This window comes from Pyrus communis, chromosome 2 (genome assembly GCF_963583255.1).
Source record: "Pyrus communis chromosome 2, drPyrComm1.1, whole genome shotgun sequence".
NCBI classification, from domain to species: Eukaryota; Viridiplantae; Streptophyta; class Magnoliopsida; order Rosales; family Rosaceae; genus Pyrus; species Pyrus communis.
The window spans coordinates 12740618-12754818 of record NC_084804.1 but is presented as its reverse complement, the minus strand read 5'-3'; the positions used below and the strand labels follow the sequence as shown (position 1 = coordinate 12754818).

The 14201-nt window shown below is 36.8% G+C and overlaps 3 protein-coding genes across 5 annotated transcripts; 1 reads left to right on the top strand and 2 right to left on the bottom strand.

Annotated features, from left to right (window-relative positions):
* Positions 1-2707: 2707 nt before the first annotated feature.
* Positions 2708-4257, bottom strand: LOC137724781 (uncharacterized). Its single transcript, XM_068463477.1, has 3 exons — positions 3736-4257; positions 3068-3326; positions 2708-2939 (listed from the first exon to the last, which is right to left on the bottom strand). Exons 1-3 carry the CDS (start codon positions 4255-4257, stop codon positions 2920-2922), a joined length of 801 nt encoding a protein of 266 aa, XP_068319578.1. The 3' UTR covers positions 2708-2919.
* Positions 4258-6813: 2556 nt separating this feature from the next.
* Positions 6814-10453, bottom strand: LOC137722718 (uncharacterized). 3 transcript variants are annotated; one of them, XM_068461799.1, is made up of 4 exons: positions 10314-10453; positions 9185-9463; positions 7366-8588; positions 6814-7262 (listed from the first exon to the last, which is right to left on the bottom strand). In XM_068461799.1, the coding sequence occupies exon 3, from the start codon at positions 8564-8566 to the stop codon at positions 7385-7387; it is 1182 nt and encodes a 393-aa protein (XP_068317900.1). In that variant the 5' UTR covers positions 8567-8588; positions 9185-9463; positions 10314-10453; the 3' UTR covers positions 6814-7262; positions 7366-7384. The 3 variants fall into 3 exon arrangements, with proteins under 3 accessions (XP_068317900.1, XP_068317892.1, XP_068317908.1); XM_068461791.1 differs by having other exon boundaries at positions 7366-8576; XM_068461807.1 differs by having other exon boundaries at positions 7366-8441.
* A 1135-nt stretch (positions 10454-11588) lies between these two features.
* LOC137722709 (sm-like protein LSM5) lies at positions 11589-13875 on the top strand. The gene is made up of 4 exons (XM_068461781.1): positions 11589-11728; positions 11821-11944; positions 13169-13241; positions 13524-13875. The coding sequence occupies exons 1-4, from the start codon at positions 11692-11694 to the stop codon at positions 13554-13556; spliced, it is 267 nt and encodes an 88-aa protein (XP_068317882.1). The 5' UTR covers positions 11589-11691; the 3' UTR covers positions 13557-13875.
* The last annotated feature ends 326 nt before the right edge of the window (positions 13876-14201 follow it).

Genomic DNA, 14201 nt, shown 5'->3' with positions numbered 1-14201 from the left:
AATGACTAAATAAGAAATGGATCCAATTTTGGTGGTTTCTAAAGCAGGTCCACCAAACAAAAGTTTCAGACTATTTTTCACGATTTTGTTTTTTTTTTTTTTTTTGTAAAACGATAATGTTAATGATTTGAATAAACGAAGAAAATCGGTATTATTAAGTTTTTTATTTTATTTTTTATTTTTTTTGAAAAGGCATATATAAGAATTGTGGTTGAGAAAGTCGGTTGACCGTATACAAGTTTGTGGGATGGTGGTGCATATCATATCTAGGTAATGGCTAGTGAGATTAAATTTACAAACTAAATGATGTATTATTACTAAGAAATAAAAATGTTAATCAACGTTTAAATAATAATCTAATTATAAATTTATGTCATTTAATTTATAAAATTTAGTCTTGTAAATATTACCCATCATATCTCAGTGGGTAAGTGAGTAGAGCATTTGGTTGGTCATCGTCACATTCATGTCGCATACCCTTTTACATACTTTGCTAGTTGTCAGATTTCCGGCTAAAATATGATGTACATACTGTTTTACATATTTTGATGGTGGATTCCGCTGCTTAAATTTGCATCTCTCCATTAAAAATGCTTTGATTTTTGAAAATAATAATGTGTGAAATAAGCTTGTGATATATCTTGATCGTGGAATGTGGTTGCCTCCCCTCGCCCTAAACTTTCTTCAACCAAAAAAAACAAATTGTGTAAAATTGGTTCTTATTTTCCTTGAAGCATATAATGTGTGCTAAAGCCAATCAAATTTATTTTGTGCATGATTGTGCTGAAATTTGCAACTCCCACGACATTATTCAATAGCCCAATTAATCAACCGTTAACCAAAAGGCTATACTCTATATTACGAATTTGTGGCCCAATATCCAACAGCCACACTAGCTGGAGAAACCCTTTGTTAGATATTTAAAAAATATTGGTGGAACCGAAGACCGGTGGGTTGGAATGGGCTACCGGTCGGATGGGGACCTCGGGCTATCGGTAGGTTCTATCGCAAACATGTTTAAGAAATTTGAGAAATGATTTAGACCATCTTCAAATAAGATGTTAAATATGTCAAATAGGATTAAAGAACATTCAAGTGTCTCCAATATATATGTCATATATAATGTGGCATGTGAGTCATTTGACTCTTTAATTTCCAGCTGCTTTTTTTGACAACAAACAAGGAAGGAGTCAAATATATTTAATTTAATTTTTTAATGCATGAGTCCCATTAACAACCAATAGAATACAAACTAAAACTAATTTTGATTTGACACATCCATTGGAAAAGAACAAGATTTAGCACTTGTATTCAATTTGCCATATCAGCCGTTGAATAAAAATTTGACATACTATATTTAACATATCCTTTAGAGATGTTGGACGTGTCTTTTTTGAAGTGGTGCGTCTTGATCAAAGGGGCAAACCAATTGATATGAGGCTTTGAATGATAGTTTAACCATTTCAAAATCCTTGAGAAGAAAATAAGAGTGAAATACACTACAAAATCCTACAAGTATTAGAAGAAATAGTCTTCTTATACATCCACCTTTTTCATTGAAAAACCAAAGTACGAAGAACAATTTTTTGCATATTTTGTTCTTGGTATAAACTTGAGTGTTCCTTGTTATCTCTCGTGTGTTTGGGTTTTCTTATTAATGTGCAATACTTTGACAAACAATAAGGTAAGTCGGGCTTCATTGTATCCACAAGTCTTATTCGCATATCCTCTTTTGCACACTAGATGTGGCAAATGGGGGCAAATAAAGTCTGAAAGATAGCATAGTTACTATGTGCATTGGAGTCTTTCATCCTCTTCATAACCATTCCCACATGTATTCATAAACTCTCTCTAGCACTCTTCTTTTCAAGTTCTTTCAAGGTCTTCCTTTCAGAAAAATTCTTATGTGCGGCTTGGCGAGCTCTCCCATACTCACCAATACTGGTTGAGTCAGCTTTTGGAGAGACCCCACTATTGAGAGTATGAATCACACATCGGAGAAAGAATTGATCTTGCATATGCTTATAAGTAATTGAGTTACTTCTGATACTGCCAATTTGTTTTATAATGGAATATCAACTTTCTTCATGGTATTAGAGCAGGTTGTCTTATATGTGAAGCTCATCGACCACGCATGCTCCACGTTACCTGATTTGTCTTTTTTACGTTCTAGGCTTGAGAGTTCGCCATATGTGATGGGGCATATTGACAATATCAATCTCCCATCGGAAAGAGTTACCTTCCATTTGCTTATAAGTAATTTATTCCCCATGTTGTTAATTGGTTTTATGATAGAATCTCAACTTTCTTCACCCACCCCTTACCCCTTATGAGTGTGTTGCTATTTATAGCCGCCGGATGGCACAAGTTTGCTTCGTTTATATTAGAAATCAAATCTTGTTAACGCATGTTTTTCTTTGCATAATCTTGATATTAGGTAATCTCTATCATCTTCCAAATAGTAATGTTTAGCTGGAGTATGCGCTAAATCTGAAGAAATATTAATGTAATTTATCTTAACATTTTGGTTAACCAACCGATTAACTTTTAAGTTAGGAACATCCTTCTGTGTACTTATCAACTGAGTTTTATTTTGTTGATCTGTTTGAAAAGTCAAAAGTAAAGTTAATTGGTGTGAATGTAAAATTAGTTTTTGGCTTTGTTTTATGCAGTATGCAGGCAGACAGAAAAAATGGTATCAATTCGAGGTTCGCTTATTTATGCTGAATGACTATTTACATGAAATACTAATGATAATCGCATTGTTTTAAGAAAATTACATAAACATCCTTTCCTTGCATTGATTTTGCTTTTCAAATCTTAAATCTCTCACAAAATTTAACTTCTTCAATTAATAATTATGATACAATCACTAAGCAGTTGATCGATATTCCGGCCGTCGATGGATATGAAAGATCTTCATAGCTCTAGCACCACAACTGTTCAAGCAAAATCATAATTCCAGGGTTAATTAGTTGAATATATAGAGTATTAGCAATATAAATTTCAAGTTATTAACAAAAAAAGAAATGATTAAGCAGAAACTGTAGGAGGAAGCATGTGTTACATTCTGAGTCCGAGGTGATCCAGTTCCCTTTCTTGGGTTCCAAGTGATCCGGGTCTTGAAACTTTGTCGAATTCAAAGATGGAAGGCTTATGATTTGGTCATTCTTGAGTGAAGATGCTGTTGAAAGCGCTGTATAGGCAGAGGAAGTGGTGGAGTTGCTCTCCAAATCCCATCTGAAGCTGATCTTCGGCGAGTCGTTGCTTAGTTGATCGTCATCTGGTACCGCTTTCAGAGTTCCCCGGTTTCGAAATTGCTTAACCTGGATGGAACAACACAATTTAAGTCTCAACCGCAAGCGATATCAATCATAGATCGGCATATGTTACTTTTAAGACTCAGCGAGCACGTTATGAGAAACCTGGAGTTAAGTATGCTATTTCGGCATGATTTAGGACCAGTTAAAATATGTAACTTTGATTTCCACCTGGAGGTAACAAACATTCACTCTAGTTGCATTGTGTGGTAGTAAGTTTGAACGTTAATGGCTAGAGAAGGTCACAAGAGCAACATATGGCTGGCTGCATAACCATTACTGTTGTGGACCTGCTTCTCTCATATTATATATCAATAGGTCCATGCAGTACAAAATATAAGAAAAATAAAAAACAAAAACTAAAAACTAAATGGTTATCAATGAATTTTAACTGAACAAAAATTTAGAATTGTACCTTTCGAGCGATGAATTTTCCACCCTTGTCTGATTTTGCAGCAGCAGCCCATCTCAGAAGCTCCTTCATTCTTGAAAGGGTTTTGGTTTTGTCCCCTTTCAACTGTTCTTTCTTCTCCGGTAAGCCACGTTGTTCGTTTGTGCTCGTCAAGGTTGATAACGTTGAATCATTCACCGGTAAAACCTTGTTGCTTACATTCACCGAATCCGCCTTGGTGCTACTGATTCCCAGACCTTTTGCAATATCTTCTTTCTTCATGATCTTCATAGATTGAATCCAATGCTGCCTTGCCTGCCTTCTGTTTATGCTATTAAGTCTCTTTAGCTGAAGAGTGCTATTAAAGCAAGGTGTTGCGACATCTTTTCGACATAGAAACGTAAACGGCTTGAACTTCTTGCTACCTGATTTGCTTTCTTCAACTCCTTTTGATGATTTTCGATAAACACCGACGCTGCCGCGCCTAAAGACGATTATGTAATTTGATTTAGCTTCTTGATCTGAAAACGAAGATAGAAAGTTCATAAATTGGTTAGTAAAAAAATATGTCCTAATGTTAAAGGTCAAAACTCGCTTTCATAGCCGGAAAACACTTAAAACATCATTTTGATCAAAGAAACAAAACATCAACCCAACTGTTATTCCAACCGACTATTGTCTTAAAACATTTCTCACTAACATTAACAATTATCAGCGATACTGCACCGAATAAGTATATCGAGTTTGATCTCTTACCATTAGTTGTTGCGTTCTTGTTGGAAGAACTAGAAATCTCCTTACTTTCTTGTCCAACTTTAGCTCCAAATAGCCATTGAAGAAGCTGCTATGTTTATAAGAGAGATCAGTTTTGGTACAAAAATGCTATGTCTTTGCGTTGACATATACAAATATTTACACTCTTTTTTTACCTGCATGGTTATCGCTTGTATTTGGATCCTCCTTTATATAATGCTTGTGAGTTGTGAGGAGTGACCAGTGAGAAGTAGATGGAGGAGTGAGAAAATTGATGACTGTTTTCTGGTCAAATGGACAGCAGAGAGAAATCTGCATATGCTGTCTGCATGCTCAAGATTCCTGTGTAGGGTTTGGGACCTTTTGGAGAAGAAGACAAATGAAATTAGAAGTGAATCTGCAGAAAAAATAATAATAGTGAGAGACAACTAAGCAATGAGTGGGGGAAGGATTGGATCAATGGCTTGGGATTCTTTTGTAACATGGGGGAAATATATATACAAGATGATCATGTGGTGGTTAAGTAAAGGATTTAATTTAATTAAGAACCCAAATGTGTTTAGCGTTGGTGGCTTTTGTTTTAGCCATACACTTGTTCGTCCATGGTTCATCACTCCCATTTGGTCCCCCTTTATATATTACCCCCACAAAGTTACTTAGTCTAAGATTTACACTTGTGTTAATCTACGGAAAAGAGAATTCAAAAAAGAGAGGACGAGCGTATTGCCCTGATTAACTGGTCGAATCCACACCTGTAAATAATAATCTACTCTACTTAACTCAGTTTTGGGAGTGGGGTAAAAATGAAGCTCTAACAAATAGTTGGCATAGAAGACCAATTATTGCAAGGTTTATTAAGATAACAATTTATCCTTGCAACTTGACTTGCAAGCAGGAGGACACAAAAATGGATTATATATTCACATTAATATTAAAGACTAGAATTAGATCAAACAAAAGAAGGAAGGGGTGGAGAATTGGGAAAACCATGTTCCCTAACACATTAGAAATGCATAATAAAAAAATATGTGACAAATTAAGGAAGAAAAGGGTCATCACCGTCTTCCAGATTCCATAACATTTTCAGTATTTTGGCCAGTTGGGTATGACTACATTTCCGAACTATTTCCGAACTACACATACACCTACATTTCGAGGTAACCTTTGTTGACGAACGGTTTTTGATTTTGATGAATGTTTACGAGAAGGAAGGTTCGGATGCTAGAATTACATCATTGAAGTCGATGAAAATGAATAATTAGTGTTGTGCTGACTTACTAACTGATTAGAGCTAAATGATTAAGCCTAACAGTGTTTATCTATATCCATATACGCACACATAATTGTTCCTATGCGTAAAATTAAATTAATATTGAATTTACATGTTGCTTGAGTTGAGCACGTGGGAAGGAGATATTTTGGGGCTGTGTCAGTTATACTAACTTAGTGCTTGCAAGAACTTGGTGTGCTTCACATGGGGAAGAGTTGAGAACATATGCAGATATGCTCTCATAACTATTTTTTTCATTACTTTTTAAGTAAAAACTAAGTTTGGGGATTCTTTCGTGTAATTAGTTGTATATTCCTCACTCTATTTCTCACATCACGTGAATGGTTGCTTAATGTGCAAGATGAGGAGAGTGGAATGAGAGTGGAATTATACAACTGGGTATACTCTAGATTTTGCCCTAAACTAGAGGCCTAGAGGCCTTGCTTGTGGAGATTTCGTCTGTCTGAGCTTCTTTGCCCTTTCATTTTCATTGGGATTTGATGGGAAAACGTTAGCTCCCCTGAACTTGTGGCAGCAACTGCATCTGCAACTCACATTAATCTCCACCATTGAAGCAGATAAAATCAAGAGCTGAGATTGTGGGAATTAGATTGTACACGACATTCTTGATGAACACTCGGGGCAAGGAAGAGTGATGTGGCTCAAGCTCCTCTTAACTTTAGACCTTAGTATTTGGTTCCCCAAGAAATGCAAAGTGCCGGGAAGGAATAAGTTGCTCTCAATAATCCTGTCACTGTTTCCTCATTCATATCAAATTCTGCTTGCCTCTCTTGGTTGTAACACCATCCACGTTCTCTCACAAGCTTTCACAACTCTCAGCAACCCGAACACGAGGAAGTTTTCGAGTGTGACAGCTTTGACAAGCTTTCACAACGCTCAGCAACACGAACACGAGAAAGTTTTCTGAGTGTGACAGTTTTGACGGGGTCATTCTTCGCTTTGGACGACACTGTAGAATTAGCCGCACTCGGGGTGATTAAGTTCCCCAGTCGACAATCTTTGAATGAGAATCAAAAGCTTAATACAACGTCGAAACGAATGAACACATCGCACTTGGCTAGTTTGAAAGTTTCAATCCTTTATACAAACTGGAATTTCGTTGATGCATAAGCTATTTACATTTCAATACAAACAATGTCTAATGTTATTTATAAATATGCATAGAGTAGAACTGACATCAACTTCATAACCATATCATGCATGTACAGGATAGCTTTGGCCTCGTGTTGGCCAGAAAGTGAAAGAGTTATGGCTCAACTTCTGTTGGCAGCCACTCCATGTTTGAAAGAGAGGACTCGGGCTGCTAGACGAGAACCAGAGGCTCATTCCTCCCACCGGTAAAGAGAACACGGGTTTGAGAGAATCCCATTCAAATTAGCACCGCCATTGTCTCACAACGATCAGCTTGATCTTTTTCAAGACTCTTCTAAGTTCTAACAAGCTGATGCGACTCTTAAACCGCAGTTCTTGGAGCAGGCGGTCTCATCTGACGGATTTTCTGCAGTTACTGGAACAACAGTTGTCAAAGACACCAATGGAGTCAACTAAAGGCAATCTGATAAACAAATCCAGTATACATCAATTTTCGGTCAAGGAACTGTAAATTTTACCAGATAAAAAGAGCACTTCTCATGGTCGATCCTCATCGGACCTTGAGCGTGTCAAACGTCGACGCCTTCTGGGGATTGGAGACAAATCTCTGTGATTAGTCATGGGCATGTTGTCATCATCATCGTCCTCATCATCATCCTCATCATCCTCATCATCATCATCTTGAAGTCCCAACAAATTCTCACCCCAAAGAAACCGGCGTTCATTTAAAGCACCTGCTGACCGCCGATGTCTTGTCCAAGCCCTTGATCGAGCCCTTGGTTCTCCAGCACGGTCAGCTGAGCCAATCATCTGAAACAAAAACAGGGTAGTCCACCAAGGCCCATTAGCTTCACCTGCACCACTTTCCCCTCCACCTGGTAGCCTATCTCCATTTTCAATAACATAGTCCCCAACCACAACAGCACCTGGCATGGCTGAATGAATAGCACTCACAACATCACCAAATTCTCTCTGGTGCTCAAGGTGTCGCCAGGCTCGTTCTCTAGACGGGTCAATGTCAGAGGGTCTGGTGGTTGGGTGAACTCTCCTGGCATGCCGGCGCAACTCCTGGTAGTTACCAGAAAATGAGCATGATTCCCGAGAGCAACTTCGCTTCTTCAGGTTAAGATATTTTCTGGCATCTTCTACAACCTCCCATCCAAGAATGGCTCCTCGGCACATAGGGCATTTCAAGCTCAATTGTGACTCCGGTGAATTTTCCCCATCCAAATCATCATGTTCATCCCTTTCCTGAAATGACTCAGAATCAACCACTTCCATAACACCTTCTGGTTGTGCTTCAAAAGGCCTATTTAAATCTTGAATAACATGTTGCTGTGGAGGTCCAGGTAAATTAACAGATAATACAGAATTGCTTTCAATCAGGTTGTCACTTTCATTAGCTTCATTTGAGTCTGTTCTCAGAGGGATGTTCAGATCAGAAATACGAGGACCGTAACGGTTTATAGGGAAAGGACTGGGTAGAGTTGGACTGTTCCTAGTATTTTCTCTCATCTTTTTAAAACGGTCCAAACAATTTGAATGCCTGTAACTTGTATCGCATATATAAGATCTGCAACCCTTATCATGCGAGCTGCAAAGCAGGAGAACGGCATTATGCGGATGGTCCATGCAGATAGGGCATGAAACGGCATCCAGTTCTTTATTAAGAGCACGAATATCTGAATCAGTATCTAATCTTCGTTTCACACCAGCCATCTTGCAAACACTGTTCGATTTACTAAGCAAGTTAAAGTTATTACTACATAAGTACTATCATGCATAATCAATGTTCATCAATTAGATAAGCAGGGGTAAAACACTACAGTCATGTTGTATACAGCAGCAATTTATTCTCTTATCACATAAAAACAATAGACGAATCGATGTTGAATGCGAAGGGTACAAATGTTTTATGGTACATGTTTCTGTATAATGTTTCACATTATCCCTTCCCCATCCAATTCACATAAAAATATGTTTTCAAATCAAGAGTAAGAATCAACTTTTGAACCACTGCCAATTTCAATTTGACTAGTGGGAAGATAAGAACCTACCCAAAATCTAGGTCCATAACATCGTACAAAAGAAAGTTCAATCGGGTTCCAAGTTCATTAAAGAATGCAATCAGTCTAATACAAAAGAAGAACAGTCAGCTACCACGAAGGGTTTATCAAATTATTACTGCCAGAACTGTAATTCCTTTGTTCCCAAGAAACTTAACATTACGTGCAATCAGAATAATTACCTATCCAGACAAACACCCCTAATATAACACACATATGATTTGAAATACATCAGATATATAAAGGATCATTGAACTACATATACACTTACCAAAAGGCAAAGCTCTAAATAAATTCCCTACTTGGGCTTCTGATGTCTACTGCTTTACCAACTGAAAAATACCGAATCTTTACTTGATTCTAACAGAAATCAGATGCAACCACTTGTCTCTAACAGAAATCAGAATGCAACCACTCTTACAAATGCTCCAAAATGTGATACAAACAATGCAGCGACTGGACAACGGCACAGAGCTTCAAGGAATTGAATTCTTGATTTATTATAACGACCTACGTCTCAAGGCCACAAGGTCACAAATGAGGCTGAGACCTGCAGTTATACGACAAGACAGAAGCGATGTCATGTACATAACACCTTAGTTCAATCATGGCATTATTCAACAACAGATAGAAGCAATATTAGTAGAAACATCATGTATACACATGTATCAGACCACATGACCTTTGAACTGAAATTTCAAAGACCATGAAAAAATCAGTTGATAAAAAGAAAACCCTATTTATTTTTAAACCTTAACCAACATCATAAAATCATTAACAACGACCGAACTTACATATCATAAGCCCCATTTACATCAGACCATGATTAGACCACATACATCCATACACATACAATCGGAGATATATTTTTACACCGATTCTATTGCTGTTCTTAGATTGTAAAAGTGCTCACACCTTCTGTTTAGAGATTCTAAAAGTTTTTTTGTATCCATCCACCCCGTTTCATATGCACAATATTATACAAAGTTAGTGAAATTCAAAGATCAAGCAATAATTACAAAAAAAATCAGAGAAATTAAGCATTATTAAACAGAAATTGAGCATTGCAACGGGTAGGGATCAATATGGTCGTTAAAAGATTACAAAAATCCAATCTTTACCAGATAAAAATCAGCATCTAAACCTAAACCCACAGATAAACCCAAAATTGCATCCAAACCCTAATCCTAAATTTAGCACACTTGAGATCCCAATCATCAAAAGATTCAAGAAACCAAACAAAAGGTATCAAATTCAGGTCCGAAAAAACACAAAAATCCATCAACCACCCAATTCAACAAGGATCCAACCAGATCAAACCCAAAAACTGATCAGATCAACATAAATTAAATAACTGAAAATTCCAAAAAATGAGACGCGCAAAGAAATTGAGGATTTACAAAGATTAATGATTTGATTTCGTCCTTGAATTTGGGGCTGTGGGTTGAGAGAGAGAGAGAGAGAGAGAGAGAGATTGCGTGAAGGAATTGCTTGAGATTTTGGATCGAAATTTGTTGAGGAAACGGCAGATGAAATTAGGGTTTTTCCACTTCCTGTTGATACACGTGGCGGCAATCGGGTGGATATGGGACCCACTGGCAGGTCCATTCGGTCTTGCGTTTTGATCCTCCATCTAGAAATGTTTTTGCATTGATTACACGTTTAATTCCCGGGATTATAGTCTTTGAAACACTAATAATATTCGATTAAATGGATTGTGTTTCAAGAATGGTTTGTGTAATTTAGTCCATGCAAGCAACTTAAAATAATAACAAATATATTAATCACATATTTGGATGACGAAAGAAAAACAAATTTCCTATTAGATCAAATTAAACAATAATTTTATTGAATCCGTAAGTTTAATAATTATATGTGAAAGTCATACGATTCATGCTAATTCCACCATCTTTTTCACATTTTGGACACTATTATTTGTTTACCCAATATGTAGATTTAATATATTATTATATGTTGATCTGTGGAATCATTTTATTTTAATATAAGACAAATAGAAAAAAAATGAGCAAGAAATTCGTAATTGAGTCGGTTAAGAATATATGTTTATGCATCTAAGGCTCTAGATTTGATAATAATATACTCTTAGTTTTCCTCTAATTTTATCTTTTCAAATTTTGGTTTGTATTGAGCTCTAAGAATTTTTAAACGTGATAATTTACTTTGAACTATCAAATTTATCATATTTTTATGGTAATTTGCCTCACCTCAATGTCGAAACTTGCCCTTAGCTGTAACGAAAAAATTCACCAATTTTGACAATTGGTTAAAAAATGGAGAAGAGTGCAACATCTTTAAAGATTACGCTTGAGAAATTTCTTTCATGTAATCATAACAAAAATGGGTATGAAAAGATTTACCACTATAATAGAAATGTGTTGAACTCTTGCACGACGACGTAGATTCAAATACTTCAGTGACTAATTTAATATCTAATATAACAAAATTTATCGTTTAATAAAAAAAAAAACAAACGGTAAACTATATGTTATAATATGTTGTGTACCAACTTGCATTGCGACCACACTGAAAAATCTATTCTTCCAACCAAATTCAAATGTTGAGAAGAAAGGAAAGAAATATTAAAAAGTCGTCAAGGGCAGGTTGGACTTTGCAAATCACACTAACAAAGGTTCTTCAAAAAAAAAAAAAAATTACACTAACAAAGTCTCGAGTCCAACTTCCGATCTCACTCTCTGACAGACCAAAGATTGCCGCCAACTCGTTCGCTACCGCAGACAAAAGCTCCCTCCGCTTCCAATGGCCGCCAACAATCCTTCGCAGCTACTCCCATCAGGTTTTGACCACTTCATTCCCCTTTCTACTTTCCCGTATTTTCTCGAGAAAATTAAACGGAAAATTTGAGGTGTTTTCCTGGAAAATGCGCAGAGTTGATCGACCGGTGCATAGGCTCGAAGATATGGGTGATAATGAAGGGAGACAAGGAGCTCGTAGGGACTCTGAGGGGTTTCGATGTCTACGTCAACATGGTACTCGAAGACGTCACCGAATAGTATGAATTTCCCCTTTAATTCTGTTCTTATGAAACCCTAAAAATTTGGGGGATTTTTATCTCGATTTTGGTACAAGATTGAGTCTTTAGTTTTGTAAATGCTTTAACTGTTTGATTAATTGATGGGAAGATTAGAAAAAGGAGAAGGGAGTACAAAGTTATGAATTGGGTCTAATTTGGATATGGGATTTTAGTGAGGCAGAGGCAATTTTTACTGGCTTGGAAAATCTGAATTTTCTTTGTTAGTATTTATGTTAGAAAATTGTTCATGGTAAGCAGTTGATTGGAAGTCCGAATTGAGCTCTTACAAGTAACAGTTGGCACAGATTATTGAACTCTAATAATCTGTTAGTACAATGTCAATCACTCCAATACTCCAAATACTTGTATATTTTAATGTCGAAGTATGCAGGACAGCCTCTAGAGCTTCGAATCTTAGTTATATACAGTAGGGCTGAGTTTGTTTTGCTCAAGACGGCCATGTTAGTTACGTGGAGGCTATCCCTGCTTCAATCAGCGTCAAAAGCGGAAATTCTTTTTGATCAACTAGGTCAATGGGAATTAAGGTTTTTAATTTTGAAGGTTAATTTTGATTGGTGGTAAAGCGCATTGTGAATGGTCGAATACAACCTCGCTTGTATATTAGAATTTTACTGTATATCTTTATTTTCTTATGATTTTTTCTTATCTGGATGCCAAAATACTTGGATTTGGCTTTTATATGGAACAGTTGATACATATTTATACCAGATTGAGAAATCTGGCAAAGTCATGGAATTGCTTAGGCTTAGTTATAGGGCATTTCTTAATTAGACATTATGTTGAATACAAGTTGTTTTCATAGGGTAGATAGAGTTCTAATGCGAGGCTTCTATTGCAACAGTGGTTTTACATGGGCACTTTACGTGATGTGTAAAATTGCAACTAAAAATGTAATATTTGAAAAAATTGAGCAATAAAAAGGACTTATTCCTCCTCCAGCCTCCTGTTTTCTGTGCATTCTACCTCTCGCATCTCGCTTATTTTTTGGTCATATCAAACGTACTGTAATGTTTTGGGATCAAAAGAGAAATTGGACTAGGATATATCTGGCATACAGCGTATTTGAATTAGTAGTTAGTTTATGTTAGTCATTAGTTATGTTCATTCACTCTATTTGCTATATATGGTTGTGATCTATTATGCATTAATTCAGGGCCTTTGTTATTTTGTTTGGATGTGCAGTGAGATTACTCCTGAAGGAAGACGTATAACCAAGCTTGATCAGATTTTACTCAACGGAAACAATATTGCCATTGTAAGTTAAACATGGGTGGTCTTTATTTGCCTGGATGAAATAATTGAATTTCCGGTGAATATGCAAGTGATTGTTAGGTTTTCTTTGTCAAGTATAGCACTACACTTTTTGTAGCCTTTTTCTTTTCTCGCCTTATATTTGACGACCTACTCCTGTAACTATTTCTGCAAGCTTATGGTTTCTCTTTGGCCTTTTCAATAGAAGCTAGAGGCAGCATAAAACATAGATGAAAGATGTTCAAACTGTTGTTATAAATTGTCTAATGGTTTGTGCACAATGCAGCTGGTCCCTGGCGGCTCACCTGAAGCGGAATGAGAGGGAACTCCACACTCCGTTATTGAATGTTTGCATTACCTATGGTTCAGGGGAGATCGTTTCTCTTTTTCATCGAGAACTGGGCCCCCTTAGATGCCCTCTATTTGCCCCACCCAGCACTCGTTGTTCTTGGTAGGTGACATGGTTGTAGGATATGCTAAGGATATGGTGGATTATGTTTCTTCTAATCTGGAGTGGTATTGATTTTCCGAATACATTGACACAAGCCGGGCTTTATTATTTATTGTTCACATATGTAGTGGGACTCCAGTAACATTTTGCAATTGATGCAACAATTCCATTGCATTGTTTCCTCAAATGCCTTTTTCCTCGGATTCATATATATAGTTAGATAAATTTCAACGATCATTTCGGCCCTAGAAGAAAACAGGTCAGTGTGATACTACACCGCGCACACACCAATTCTTTTTGTGCCTAAAAAGCCTCTAGTGCAGCTGCTAGTGCAAAAGTTTCATAATCCGAACGAGTGAAACCGTGACCTTGACCACTTTCACCACCACACTCATCCCACCTTTTCAGCCTTATGTTTCTCTGCCTTTGTTTCCCATTACGCACGTTTTGCATTGGCTTGGAGGTAGCAAAAACTCTGCCGATTTTTAGATAGCCAAAGTTGGTGCTTACTCG